Source organism: Pyrgilauda ruficollis, unplaced genomic scaffold, assembly GCF_017590135.1.
Source record: "Pyrgilauda ruficollis isolate IOZ18807 unplaced genomic scaffold, ASM1759013v1 scaffold209, whole genome shotgun sequence".
Lineage (NCBI taxonomy): Eukaryota > Metazoa > Chordata > Aves > Passeriformes > Passeridae > Pyrgilauda > Pyrgilauda ruficollis.
In genome coordinates this window covers 293,720-309,415 of record NW_024520207.1, presented here as the reverse complement: position 1 = coordinate 309,415, position 15,696 = coordinate 293,720, and the positions used below count along the sequence as shown (strand labels likewise).

The following is a 15,696-nucleotide window of genomic DNA, read 5'->3' as shown; positions in this document are numbered from 1 at the left end:
CATTCAGCCGAAGTTTTGTTAATGAACACTAAAACACCCACACACATAACCCCAATACCTGATATCCCGGTTTTCCAGTCTGTTTCTCACTTCTCTCATCATCATTCATAAAACAGATTAAAAATAAAAGCCTCTGAAGTTGAACACCAAACTTTTAGTTGATGTTGAAGTGCCACAGAGCATCCAAGAAGAAATGTGGATGTAATGTCAACAAAAAAAAAAACCACCTGGAAAGTTCTGCTTTATTTTAAGGTCTTCAATTTTCAAGCTGTATTTCTTTTCATTCACAGACTGCAGATTCCCTGCAATAACACCACCTTACCCAGAGCCATGACCAATACCTAGAAACCTGTGCTAGAGACACACTAAGTAGGCAATGAAAGGAAGTAAATCCCTTTGTAAAGAAAGGACTGGCCATTCATATTAGAAACACAGTTCTAGCATTTGAAGCATTCTATCTTGGACAAAATGACCAGATCTGTATCAACTGTAGGCACACAGAAGTAAATATTTACACTATTTTAAAAATAAAGCTTTGAAGAAATCCTTCTCTCTTCCCTCACTTTCCTTTAAACATTTCCAGCTTTGAAAAAAATTTATTTCCAAAGAAGATGTAATCACAGGAATGTTTCTTCTTCCTTGGGAAAGCAGAAAAGTGTATAGTTAAGTGTATTTCCATTAAAAACTCAGCTATGTAAGAATGGCTGCCCTAGAGAAACTTTTTCCAGAGCATGAAACACTGATGCATAAATCAATGTGAAGCTAGAGAAGAACAAGGGGCATGTCTGAGTCCTGCTAAGAAGAAGCAGTTTTTTCTTTGGAAATAAAACCAAGGTTAACTAATTTGTTCAGACACCACTGAGCCTCACTTTCTTCCTGGTAATAAGGCCAAGAACATCTATAGTTGCATACAACAGTAGCACATATAAAGTCAAAACATCCTAGGATGAAGCATCCAAGGACCCTTCATGGCCGTAAAACCAGCCAAATTCTGTAAGGATCCACCAGTTCATTGAGTCACTGGCATGCTCTGGAGCACTGGGGAGGAACAGCTTCAGAACACTTCTACTCAGTGCTGTCCCTTTTCCTATTTTTCTGCCTTTTTGGGGGACAGAAGGAAAATGCAAAGTATAGCATAGTTTTTAATCACACTGGAAGACTAGAAATTTAAAACACTGACATAACATAGAGAAATATAGACATTCCTTTGATAAGAATTAATTTCTGAGGCTACTGATTTTCTGGATAATTGGATAGAACATCCAATATAGAAAGCAACTAATTCCTTCTTAAGTCACCTACTGCATCATCTTAAAAATCCCCACATTCAGTGTTAGACAGCCCTCTGTTCAAAGAACAAAGTCAAAGTTTATAAGACAAGAGGATAAATAAAGAGATCAAAAGATTTTCATACATGAATCATCCAGATAAAGAGTCACAGAATTAAAATAAAGAGTCTATTGTGTAACAACAAACTGCAAATAAAAATTAACTGTGCAGGATAAACATATGAAGAGCATTCCCCATTAGTCAGTTCAAAAGCAACATTTGCACTGGGATTTATTGGTATCACCAGAGATGGGAAATAAAAGAATAAACCTGTTTTAAAAAGCTCTCTCCTAAGGAAAACAAACTGGGACAACTCAGACTTCACTATGAAAGACAGACAAGATTTTAATGTAACTAGTGCAGCAATTATTGAGGAAATGAAGAAACCATCCAAACGTGTTTTCCTGATTAATATGCAGTGGTATTAGAGTTAAATATCTTAAAGAGGATAATCAGGAATCCAGAAACGTGTTAAGATCCCCTTCCTTTGCAGAGCAGCTCAGCAGCTCTGCCGTTCACACACCCCACACCCACCCCCCAGCCCAGCCCGGGTACCTGGCGAGCATCAGCCCCTCGTGCCTGCCCTGTAGCACAGCAGCTGCCGCTCCTTCCTGCACAGGGCACTCTGCTGAGCAACAGAAGCTCTCACTCACACTCCTCCTGCCACTGCTCCACCCCTCTCCTTGAAACAGCTATTTCAGCTCCACACATCCCCCTGCTGAAGGACACTGACAGAGGGGCAAGGCTGTTACATACACTGCGCTGTCTAGGCAAGAGCAATGATCAATTTAACATCTCGCACAAAAATAAAATCATTCTCGTCATCTCAAAAGAAGCCCCACCAATCTTCCCCCTGGAAAGCTGTCCTTTCCCAGCCAGGAGTCCACGGAGCTCACTCTCAGCTAGAGCTGTAATGAGACACCACTCTGGAACACAAGGCTTGGTCATCCCTCTTGGTGAACATGGCTACAAACAAGTATGGTCCAGCTATTTTTTTATGTTCCGGCTACAGCTTTTGACTAACATCCTGGAACAGTATATTCCACAGGATGACGACGCGCTAGGTGAAGTACCATTTCCTTTTATTTGTTCTAAATTTACAAAGCAGTAATGTCATCCAGTGACCTCTTGTTCTCATAAATGGAGAGCACAAAAACAACAGTCTGATTGCTTCTGAGTTAGGATGAGGGCTGCCTTACTAGGAGTTAAAAAAAAAAACAACAACAAAAAGTCTTCAGATTTATTTTTAATCTCATAGATTTTTGGCCTGTTTCGCAATTGGCAGAACTCTGAGCATTCCTGTCCCAAAACAGCTCAGAACTGTATCTAGATATGAGCAATTATGCAAATTAAAAGTGCTTGTTCTGCCTAAAAAGTAAATATTAAAAACTTTCTTGATCCTAAATGCTACTGAACTTCCGGGCGTGATTCTTTAGATTTCACTCATTAGTAGAAACTGGGTGCCCAGCGCTCACTACATGGTGATATGATTGACATCTAATCCTGACCAGAAAAAAGAGCTCCACAGTCATGGCGGGGAAAAAAGGCTGCCAATCCCTCTAATCACTCCCGGAGAGCCACAAAAACACATGGGAATGGCAGGAAGGGTTAAACACATTTCAAATAAGGATAAAGGTTAATTATGAAATCCCTGCAATACATTTTGCAGAAATGGGGGTGATAGTCAGGTCCCCAGCAAGTAGTTATGTGCCCTCCATGACTCATCTCAAGTCTATTAGAGAAATTCCCAATTTTCAAGCCTTCCCACTCTAAATCTAAAAAAACCCAAATCTGAAATTAACCATGCATTCATTGGCTGTCTTGTACAAACACAGACACTTTGAACACTGAAAGTTTAGCTTTATCTCCTCTCTCTCTCACACATGGCCCATTCCCTCTTACCAGCTGTTAACCCCCACCTCTCATGTTGACCCACACTCCTCTGTCCAAAATTAACACCAGTTTACTGACATTTCAAATCCAGCCAGCTAACAAACAACAGAGCCAACCAAAGAAAATTCCTCATTTCATGTTCTAAAAATGGACTAATGTCCCTGGATGTCCTTTCCTGATGAACAGCTGTGAATAATCAGATTTGAAAGGCAGTCCAAAAAAGACTCCTATATTAGACCAAATTTTAAACAGAAATCTGATATACTTCACCCTTTGTTATACTGAGCAACCTTCCCCTCTTCAACAGATGGAGCATAAACTTCCTCCTCTTGTCTTAATGCCACCCAAGACAACTTTATCATCTCTGGTCACGTAGGGCATTTTCTGGCTGCCCAGAAACTTCTCAGTAATAAAGTGACAGTGTAGCCAAGTATGCCCTGGGACTGTTTGTTATCAGAGTACATCTGGTGAGCTCAGTGACCACAAAAGATGGCAAAGCAAGTTAAGACCACACTGGCCCAATCACAGAGCTGACAGAAGAAACGCTGCAGGGGGAGATGAGGTGGGGGGACATTGAACTTCGCTAAATATAATTTTCCTGATGTGTACATTTCTCAGAATGGCCAAATGTGGGGGTATGAGAACACCTGCTCATTCTGACTGCTTCCTTTTACTCATATCCTGTTCCAACACAGACATTCAAAGGTGCTAGCCATAAATCCCTCTAAGAGATCCTGCATTATTCCAAACAGTTGATGACTTGAGTACAGACAACAGGAATTTCTGGAGCTCTAGAGACCTAGAAACTAGAAAAAATATAAAAAGCTGCAAAACCTTCAGTTTGATCACATATGACAAAGGTAAGGAAACCATCCCCCACCTGTAGCTAACTGCTATGTCTGCTCTGTATGGTGGAGAATGATCTTGGCATCCTGAGAGCCCAAGATTCAGGAAGGAAAACTGGGTGAGACTGTAATGAGGATGCAGAATTTTTTCCACTTCAGCTCCTGTTTCAGAGATAGCAGTCTGGAATACACTAAAACACCTCACCTCTATTTATCAGCAAGGGACACAAACCAGGAAATCCACTGTGTTTCAAACACAGTTACTAACCCACACAGGCAAAATGGATTAAGTGTGGATTAGCAAGTGCTACTCCCCCAGCAAATGCACAGAAAATAAGACTGTGAAAAAGGGAGAAGAAAACACAAATTTGAGATTCAAACCAGCCTGTCTCAATTATGTCTATTTCTGAAACAATCTGGAGCTCAGCATCAGGCCAGCAAAGCCTTAGGCAGTGAGTCAGTATGACTTTAGTAGGTCTCTACAGTTTGGAAGAGAGCAATAATATGAGTATCAAAGACTCACGAGGGTCCAAGCCTTGCCTTCTTCCACAGCCCTATTGTATTTTGCAATTCAGCTTTCACCCAGTTTTACCAACAAATCCAATCCCATTAACTCACTGCAGAGGTCAGTAAGAGCTCTCTAGAACTGCACCAATTCTCTTCCCCCAAAACCTGGATGGTATGGAAAAGAAAAAGTAGCTTTTCACATAACACTCGAGAAATGCACCAGTTCTGTGGTTTTTTGTAATGCAAGATCTTAATTTCCTGGTAAAATGACCATCTTCCACCTATGGAAACTCTCATTTCCACCAAATAAAACAAGTCATTACTAGCCTTATCGTTATGCCAAATTACTTTCCCTTTTTTTTTTAAACAGCAGTAACAAGATTTTCCTCAAAGCCCTAAGTTCCCAAATCTCTGTTCACAATACACTGGCTATTTTATCCCCCCATGTGGCTGTTTACCTTTGTTTACAATCTACAAAATCCAGGACAGCTCATTTCTACAGGAAAGCAGGTCCAGCAAGTGTTGTGGTTCTCTTTAGGACCATTTTTACATTATTAGGTTCACATACCTTGCAATCTGTCCCTCCTGAGCCAGGGCAGCAGTGCATCTTCTCTGAGCACTAGCACTGGCACTTACTGCACTGTGCTGTGCTGCAGGTCAAGTTCAACCCGTGCTGACCCTCCATCTGGGATTTCTCCCAGTCCCTATCCTCCCCCATGCTGCAGCGGGAAACTAGACCAGTCACAGAGTTATCCCTGGGAAAATTATCATCTCTCATACCCGGGTCACATTCCTACAGGCTTCTGGAAACTGTTCCTAAACAAGGCACATTCCTGTTCTTGGCAATCGGTAAGAGGAGCACAGACAAGAAGAGGATTTTAAGACTTTAACAACAACTTAACAGATGTCAAAAGCTAGAGCATGCCACTGTTAGCAGGTGAGAAAAGCAACTATCCTGGTAGTTCAGGCCTGCTAATCCCTAGAGATCTCCAAGGATGGAGCAGTATCCAATGGGAGTGGATAGAGTGGCTGCACCAAGTTTCAAAGAATCCTAGCACAGCTCCATTACCCACACACCCTCCACGTCATGCAGCAGATGCACATGCACGCCTTTACCTGTTTTCCAAAGGACACAGTCCTGCCAGGAAGGGTTCCTAAACAGAACCATTCTGTTCAGAAAGGGCAGCCCATTTAGGAAGGTAAAGGACATTTCAGAGAAAGCTTCCTACTCACTCAAACTGAAGTAAACCCATGAAGAACAGAGGGGCAGGACTGTTCCCCAGTGGCAGAGCTGCTGTCTCAGTGGGCTCCCACATGGCAAGGCTGGCACCCAGTAAATCACAGCACTGGGCAATAGAAGATCCTACCAGTGGTAGGGAAGCAACCTATTACTGAGAGTTTGTTGTTAGTAGCAGCTCCTCACAGCCCCATTACTTCATCAGTGTTGAACAGAAGCTGGTAGCTAGCACAAAAGGAAATTAATAGCTTTCAGCAGCTTGATGAACCCAGGATCTTTCCACACTGGGCCACCAGGGTAAGACAAGTCCTGTACACGCACCATCACAAGCACCAGAAATAGAAAGGCAGCATTTCTGCAAGTAATGCTAGCAAGCCTCTCTCTGCAGGAGAGCCTTTTCCTTCCAGAGCAGCTTCTATATAAAGCTAAACATGTTCTCAAATGACCACACATTGTTCTGCCTTTGTGCCCTCACCTGGCAGCTGAAATCTGCAGTCTTGCCCAGGAAGGTAGGTGAAACTGCAATTCAGCGTGACAGTTACAAAGAGCAAAGAGATTATCAAACAAAGGCTTCCAGTGTTCAGGCACAAGGGCAGACATTATTTCAAAGCTGTAAACTTCCCTCTATGAAAGCAAAAGCTCTTCACAGTCTCCTTCTCTTTTCAGCTCCATGCCTATCCTGTCCCACAGTAAAATAGTTAAAGCTCAGTCTGATGAATTCTTACAGTAGTTTCATCTCTCTCAAAAACTCCTGCATATTTTTGAGTCACTCTGTAACGTACAGTAGCAATCGCCAGATCTCTCCACCCACAGCAACTTCTTCCAGACTCTCTAACTCTTCTTCCATGTTTATCTTCTTTTTGGTAGTTTTTTTCCAGATTTTTCCTTCTTTTGTGACAGCAGACTAATAACCAGCTCCCACAGGAGGCTGGATTAAGAGTCTCAAAAACCCTTGACATGAAAGGATTTTAAATGACTATTTTCACTGACTAACAGTGACTCAGAATGGTCTGTTTACCAAAGGGCCTTTTCTCAAGGAGAAAAAAAATTGAAGTCTGGATTACAAACTACTAAAATAGCAAAGTATTTTGAAACTGCAGCGGTTCTGACAGGAAATGGGGACTGAACTGCACTTAATGAAGGAAGGTGGAAAACCAGCAGAGCAATTCTAGACACGGCAATACACGGCTCTACTCATCTTTTCACTTGCTTATAAAGGAAATTCTGACAGCTGCCAATATAAACAGAGTACAAGCACTAGCAAAGAGTGTACAATTCCTGAATGTCTACATACATGGGTGTGGAAAAGACAACAACCCCCAGCAAAAACTGCATTTCCAGCGTGTGCTCCAATTTTGCCCAATTTAGAGACAAGAGTTTAAAAACAAGGAAAAAAAGAACCATCCTCTTCAGAAGTCCCTATTTTCTAATCTTCCCCTATTCCAAACATTAACAGGGCAATCCATGACTGTGTGAGAATTCAGGACACCTGGGACAGGCCTGTGTCACTACGCCTCCAGACGAATCAGTCTTTTTGCCCAGCTGATGCCTTCTCTCTGGGTCCCTTTACCCCCAGTTGAGGAAGCAGGGGAGGAAAATCCTCTCCCTTGCTAGGAAGCCCAGTGACTCTGTGAAACATATGTTCAACTCCATTTTCTCCAGAGGGCTGAAGCCACACAGGGCAGTTTTGGGAATGTGTGCAAGTGTCAAACCATGCAGATTTTCCTGATCTCTATCAGCCGAAGCTTGAAGTCCAACTATGACTTCCTGCAAACAGCTTGCAACAAAAGTTCTTATATTCTTTCTCCTCATAAAAATAAGTGGCATGCTCTTTTTCAAAGCCTGTATTTCAAATCAGCACAACCAGCCTCTGATCTGGGATTCTCTTTTTCCAACAGTGCCTTACAGGCACACAGCTCCTGTGCTAGGCAAGAGCAGCAAACTTTCTGTAGATTCAGCAGCTCTATTTTCCTTCAAAACAGAACTCTTCAGAGAAGACTTCACTGCCTTCTCTACTGAAAATAATATATTTTAATTTAAAAGCACCTACACAAATAATTCAACTTGACACAAAATCAGGAACAGGCATAGGCACTTTCACTTCACTGTGCATGAACTGCAAATATCAACAACATACTCTCCCCATCAGGAAGGACTGTCAGCACTTTGATTCTTTACCCAAGCTCAAACACTTTGCCCTCTGTTTATAGGAAAAGTGACTAACTCAGGAATGAAAATTCATGCTATTTCTCCACACCATCAGTAAGCCCTGGGACAATACAGCAAAAATACACACCCTGGAGGAGGTCAGTAAAGTAAAACTCCACAAGACAGAAACCACCACCTTTGCTGCGGAATAGAGTCAGTACTAAATAACAAGGTTATAATATGAAAAAATTGTAGCACACCTCAGGCTTCCATACAGATGGAGAATGACATCCATACTCCTTCTCAGAGATGATTGCACTCTCTCATTCAGGGCCACCAGCCTACCAGAACCACTGTTCCTCAGCCTACCAGAACCACTGTTGCCTCCAGTCATGCAAGTGCTCTGTAAGAGAGGTATTACTCTAACCTGAATACTTCCTCTCTCCTAGGACATTGGTCAGGGTGAATCATCAGTTAATAAATAGTATTTCTTAACTGGGTGCAGCATTTCTAACAGCACCGCAGGCACATTTCCCTTTACTCCTCTTCTAGAGAATACATCTACACGAGACAACTCAGAGACAACACCTGAACAGTAAGAGCTTGTAGCAAACGTATGCCAAAGAACCTGAGCTTCTGATATCTGTTATGCTGGCACAGGTGCCACATTTCCCAGTGCTCAATCCAGAAAACTCACACTCCTGCTCTTACCTTTCACGTTCAATCTTCTTCTACACTAGTGTCCAGAGCAGCCTACTCCCTCAGAGAAAAACCTGAACAGATTGCTTGACATGCAAGGATTAGTCTTGTCTGTGGTCAGTCTCTCTGAGCTACGTACCACTTGCCACAAGCTGATTAGCTGCCTGCTTAAGGAGGAGCTGGGATAAGTTTCCTTCTGACGGCAATGAAGTGGAGAGGCAGGCGCTGACTGTAATAATATGCTGTTTCCTGTCTGCGGCTGAGCTGAGAGGTACTTCCCAACAAAAAAGGGTTTACAGGAGCTCAGGAGCTCAAGCTCCACCTCTTCCAGTGAAGAGCCATTAACTATGGAGGAGGGGTCACCAGCATGGCTCCTGGCACTCAAAAACATGCTCTGAACCAGCTTCTACTTCACCAAAGCATCAGAAAGAAGAAACCAAACTACACAAAATCCCCATTCCACACAGAGGATATTTCTCCTACAGGACCTCAAAGCTCTGAATCAGATGGGATAAGAAGTAAATGCTGTAATTACTGTTATGTGAATGAGGGTAAAAGTCCACACCACCATTTGGTAGCAATAACTGGAAAACATTTACCAAACCACCACGTGAGAATCAAACTGGAACACAAAATGTGTACTTGGGAAGATATGATGTCCTTTCCAGGCCCTCTCCTGACGATGACAGGCATTTTTGCCTAGTATTAAAGAATACATACCTTATCTCTATACAAATCCTCCACAAAGCAATAAAGGGTCAATGAACTGATAAGGAATCACTTCTTTAACTGTACCAACTACACTGAAGGCAGCAGGCTTAACTTAGTTGGCACCTTCTAGAAAAGGGCAGGTTTTCAGCCCACACACCAGTATGTGAAGAGGAATAATTTGTTCACCACACAAACGTTTACAAAACTGGGCCAAAGAAGACAATCCAAAATCTTTTCAAAGACTTTTGAGAGGACAGCTCTGGTGTCAAAATGTTGACCTGAGCAGCAGGCAAGAGAGTTTCGTGTCCCCCAGACCATGCAGGTGTCACAGGAGAGAATAGGCATGATGGATGGCTCAGGTCCATGACACAGGTAAGCAGATCATTTTGAGACAGAGATCAGTAAAACCTAGGCTTCCCAGCATCATCTTGAGAAAACACTACTTCAGATTAAAGCATGGAACTCATCCTCCTTGCAGATTTTGTTTTAATGCTCCTCACAGAACTGCAGGCTAGTTTATCATGTGGGCACCTTAACAAATCACGTTACGGCAAAACTGCAAATCCAAGAAAAAACTGTTCACGGAAAGAGCTAAAGTCTCACTGGGAAGACCCAATGTACCCACTGTGATCCCAAATCATCTATCAGCTTTTTAGAAATCACAAGAGGTGTTGAGGGTATGGCTAAGAAAGCACACACTGATGGCAAGAGTCCAGGCTAAAAGTAGACTGCTCTCTTTGTAATAAAGGGTCCTGAACTATCAGGACAACACACTTATCATTGCCTTGTGCCACAGCAGATCTTCTCTAAGGCCCTGTGCAAGACAGAGGCACTGGGGAGAGATCTATGCACCATGTACCAATGGATCATACATGGAAAGCACCTGTCACAGCCCAGACATCCCAGAAGAATTTACCTTGTAGACAGCTAACACTCAAGGACAGAGATGGCAGAGATGTGACAGAACCAGCAAATACCACACCCAGAGGCCTAATGAGAGAAGAGAGCTCTGGCATGGGGCTGCTATAAGATTTATTCCCAGAGGCTTCTTGTTAAATACCTCTGCAGCCACACTGCCTGACCTAAAGGAACAAAGCTAAACATAAAGCTTTTCGTTACACATGAGGGAATGGAGCAGTACAACACTGTAAGCTCAAAAATGCCCCATGTCACGTGCTTCCAGCCCATTCTATAGCCATCTATCCAATAACACTAAGTACCAGTCTGAAAACAGTCCCCACTGCAAACAGGATACACTTACTGAGGAAATCTATGCAAGATCAACCAAGTAAACCACAGTGGAATTTATTACACACTTTTTTCAAAAGGAAGAGGTCCGTGTCTTAAAACTCACTTTTCTTGCTCTCCTTCCCGCTGAGAGCAAACAAATTACCTGTCAGTCATGTCCTATGTAAAAGGTTTACTGGCAGCTATTTTTTAACCTTACTCCTCTCTCCATGCAGCACAACTTTTGCTGGCTTTATGCTCTGGTTTTCTCCTCTCATGAGGCTGCCTCCCCATGCTCCTCAAAGCACTTTCAACAGTTGCTTTTCTGACTGGTCAGCCCTTATTACCTCTTTGTTTTGGATAAACATTGGTCCCCCAAGTGGCTTATCTGATGTTTTTGTTGCTTGTCTTTATATCAAGAACTTAGGGGAGTCATTCAGGCAGCCTGACCTGCAAAATCTATACATCAGGCAGCACAGACAGGATAGAGGTTGAGTTTTCTCAGAAAGAAACCATTCTTCTATAAATTCACAAGTACCAGTCTCCACTGAAGAAAACTGAAAACCAAAAAGAAAACCAGAACATCTAAAACTCTGATTACAACACCAAATGCTACATATTTTAAGTTAAGGAGAAAAACCTCCAATCATATAACACACAGATTTGAAACAGAGAAAAAAATGCATCAAAGAACTCTGAATTTTAAAAAGGAAGATACAGAGGGGAAGCAGAGTGGTCTCAAAGAAAACCAACAGAAAACTGCATGACTGCAAGGAATCCAAAGCACTGACAGCAATAATGTAACAGAGCAAACCACACCAAGACTAGGCCACCTTCTGATTTCCTAAGTGGTTTTAAACTTCAAGGTAAATGAGTCAAGTGCCTCCATAAGCCGCGATAGAAAGAGCAGATAGAAATAAGGAGGAAACGTGCTTTTCTTTAATTTACCTAAGCACCATGACACACTGCTCAGCTGGAGACAGTGCAAACTCTACCTGCTTGAATTTCAAGGTAACCCTTTACCTTTTATCAGCTATGGAAGGCAGGGACTGGTAGAGCCTGATACAAGAGTCTTGGAAATAACTCTTCACTCTTTGACTCGGATGGGGCAATGTGAGAGAGCAAATACACTACTCCCTTCTGTCCCTAACACAGTCTTCCTGATGCATATTAGATCTCTCCCAACTATAACAGTAAGCAGCACAATAACAGTACACTTACCTGAAAAATCAATCTTTATTTATATTTGAGAAAACTGAAGCAAGATCCAGGATAAAATGCTTTTTTAACAGGTAAATAACACCACAGTCGTGAAAACATATTCCCTACTCAAATCACTGCATAAACCTTCTCTCTGTACTCTCACATTAACACCTGATATCAATATTTACTTACCATACCCAGATGTGCCTCCTACCTGTCCAACTATGGATGTAGAAAGTGTTTTCAAGCTTTGGGAAGGTGTTGGGGTTTTATCTGGACACAGGCACTGCAAAGCTAAAACCTACAGCTACACATCAGAAATGCCATTTAGCAGATGTTTAAAGCAGCAAATCCTTCTCCAGCGCGAGGCACACTGCTCAGTGTTGGTCGCCATCTGCAGGACCAAGAGGGATTCCTCCCTCCACCTGGACTGCTCCCCCCTTCACCGTGCCTTAGAGCAACACTTCCTTTCCCCAGGCCCTCCTTCTCCTCTGTACCGACTCCCTCAGCAGCTGTGTGGAGGTTTGCTGCTGTTCACCAGCTCGACACTCACCCTGCAGGGCTGATGTTAATGGGTTTTTTTCTGCACACCAGGTGCTCCCCCAAACTGGAGCTTGCAGAACCCTTGCACCTTAGAAGTACAATCATTTTTCCTCCTAGTTCCTGAGCCTGGAGAAAATGATGTAGGGACACCACTGCATTTCCAGACTGCAACTACTTAGCAGACATTCCACATCTGACGAGTATCCTGAACCAATCCCACAGTTATTTCTGTGCTATTTCTTTCTGTTCCTCCTTTTGCTTTCCCACTATATATAGCAGGCATATATAAACACACACAGAGACACACACAAATAAAGTCAGGCAAAGAAGTTTACATACTTTAATGCCTATGGGAAAAACTAAATTCCTTTAGCAAGATCTCCAGCATAAACATGAACATCACCTCTAACTCCCTCAGCATAACAGATTTTTCTGTCCCACTGTGCAAACAGGTTCTATCTAACTCTCTCAGCTTACAGGGAAGAAAATCCCTGAATGCCAAGTCTTAGCACAATACATAGTAACCTAAGGTATTTCCCTGAGGTAACTTCCCATAAGAGTTAAATATGAGTTATCATACTGTAAAGAAAAGTGAGTTTATTTTTTATTTTTCATGAAAGATGCTGTGAAGATCGTTCAGGTGTTTTTCAACTCTGCAAAAGAGATGGGATGTGGGGAAAAGATGGAAGAAGAACAGAAAATAATGCAGTAAGTCCTACCGTGAAGCTGTTGTTGACATTCTTTGTGCTGGATTCTGCCACACTGGCATCTGTCAGATCCACCTCATCAAAAATAATGGACTGTAAAGAAAAAAATCAAAATCTCAATAAATTATGGAATCCAATGTATAAGCAGCAGACTCAAAGGGAGGCTGCCTCCCCACTGATTCCCATCTGCCTCCAAAGCTCCTCTACTGACTTCCTTCCTTGGCCTCACTGGCACTGTCAGGACCTTACCTTAGCAGTTTTTGCATAGTAGAGCGTTCGTCCTCGCAGCTTAAAGTATCGTCTCTTCCAGCGCTGGAAGGAGCTGGTCTGTTTCATTAGCATCCCCTCTTTTATGACAGTCTACAAAAGCATCAGAGGAGAGCAGTGAAGCATAGGTTTTACTGACAGGCATGTTTTCTGCTTCCCCAGCACACACCCCTAGGGGAACAACCGAAGTTGGAGACCAATAACCTCAGTGCCCTCTGCTGGAAGCGTTTCACAGATTCATTCAGCAAAACTGAGCAGCCTTCACAGGATAAAACTCTCATGAACAAACAACCCACACTGCGGTGAGGTTTTACCCTTGTCTCCAGTGCTATCACGATACCAAAGAAGATAAATAACTTAAAACTGAATGAGCATTTCAAATCTAACAGTGATTTGGGGAGTGTAACAGTTAAACTCACCGAGGTCAGATTTCAGTCACAGCTAATTGCACCTTGCATTTAATTGGCATCTGATTACCAGCACAAACACACCCAGGACATCTGTCTCTATCTCCAGCTGTGCATTGCGAACCAGCATCTACCTGGCAAAGAGGTGGCAAGCTGCAAGCCCAGGGGGTGAAGAGTGAAACCAGAGCAAAGAAGGAGCTATATCCAACATCAGTGTTTGGTATTCTTCAGATAGTCTTGGCCCTGCTTCGGTACTCTCTGGCCAGCTGCCATTTCCCAGGGCTGCAGTGCCAAAACTGTCTATGCACACTGACTTCTTTTCTTTAACTGCTTTATAACTAGACTGACATACCAGCATACACAGGCTCATATGCTCATTCATATACTGTGCATATGTGGGGGTATGGATTTAATCCACATGTATTTCATTCAGGTTTGAATACCAACAGCTACATGAAAATAATCTCAAAAACTGCAGCTTTTGTCTCAGAAAGACAAAAGGCAAAAAAGTCACGTCTGAATGTCCAATCCCAAGTTCCTGACTGTAAATACTGCCTAGGAGCTACAAGCAGTGCTATGTCATGCCTTGGTACCACAAGAAACCTACTTCTTTCCCCAAAAGAGTTGCAGGAACCTACTTCTTGCTGGGAGAGCCCAATATGATAAACACCCAGTTAAAACACAGGACACAAATGGTCTGACAATCTTGTAAGACAGGTTATTCTGTATCTTGGTGCCAGGAAAATGACATAGCTTTAACATACCAGAGGTCTCAGTGGAATTCAGGTTTGTAACAGTCAGGTTCGCAGATAAGTATCAATTCACAAACAGCACCAAATGGAAACTGCCAGGCTACGACAGCACACAAAATAAATACTCTTACTGATCCACAGGGTTTAGTTCATTTTAGAACTCCTTTCCAGGGCATTAAACTTGCTTTTAAAATGCTATATATATTTCTAATGTGTGCCTTTAGTTTTTGGAACAGCTGCAGATTTTGATACATTCCATATACACTGGCTCTTGCCAAGCTCAAAGCTTCCTCAAAAACCACTTCGAAAAAAATGCTGACTGTAAGGAGAAACATCCGTCTGACAATACATGCTTCTCTTTTGCTAGACTGAGCTATCCTCAAACTGGCCTGAGAGATCACAGGGTCTGGACCACCATGGTGAAGCCTCTACTCACAAATCAGCTGGGAAAGAGCAGGCTTCACATTCCACCAGATCCTAAAGAGAGCTGTCGGATATAGAAACCACTACAATCTTCCTCCACTGTGCTGGGAAATAGAAAAGGGGGAGAACTCCCCTGTCTCCTGGAAGAACAGCATCTGCCTTGATGGATTCTGGCCAGCTCCAGGGTTAGCGAACCCTAGCCTCAACGCTTCCCAGTGGTCTGTTTCACAAAGCCACCTGCACAGTGGAAGAAGTATCTGCCAGTGCTCAGGCAAATACCAACTTAGTGTGTCTGAAGCAGGCACACCAGGAACTGCCAAACTCCACAGAACTTCCAGTAGAATGAAAAGAAAAAACAAAAACAAACAATTGAGGATTAAGCTCCTGTAAAAAATGGCAGTTTCCCACACCAGCTCCCCACAGCTCTGAAGCAGTCACTGAAAGGCATCCTGGCACTCATTTTCACAGGACACAGCAGCAGGAATACACTCTACAAAGCCATAAAGCATCTAGGACTGGCTTTAGGGTCCAGAAGTTGAACACACCATAGCAAAACCCAGAAACAAAATGTTAAACCACCTCTGAGCTGGTGTTACGCAAATAATCCAAAATTCAGATATTATCTTAGCTGAAGCTTCAGCGTAAGAGAAAACGGAGTGCAAAGACTGACCAAACAGCATCCATTGCTGAAACAACCCTGCAGGCAAGGCCAGAGCTGAAGGCACTCATCTGGAACCCAGAAAGATGCATTCATGCTCCTACTCTGCCATGGACTTTTTATGAGCTCCCAATAAAGCA

At 42.8% G+C, this 15,696-nt stretch overlaps 1 protein-coding gene across 1 annotated transcript in view; it reads right to left on the bottom strand.

Moving 5' to 3' along the window:
• Positions 1-15,696, bottom strand: part of DGKD (diacylglycerol kinase delta) — a 53,978-nt gene that overhangs the window by 25,194 nt on the left and 13,088 nt on the right. Inside the window, exons 2-3 of the mRNA XM_041467551.1 lie at positions 13,299-13,409; positions 13,062-13,142 (exon numbers count right to left, since the gene is read on the bottom strand). Coding sequence (XP_041323485.1) covers positions 13,062-13,142; positions 13,299-13,409 — 192 coding nt within the window. The remainder of the gene's footprint in view (positions 1-13,061; positions 13,143-13,298; positions 13,410-15,696) is intronic.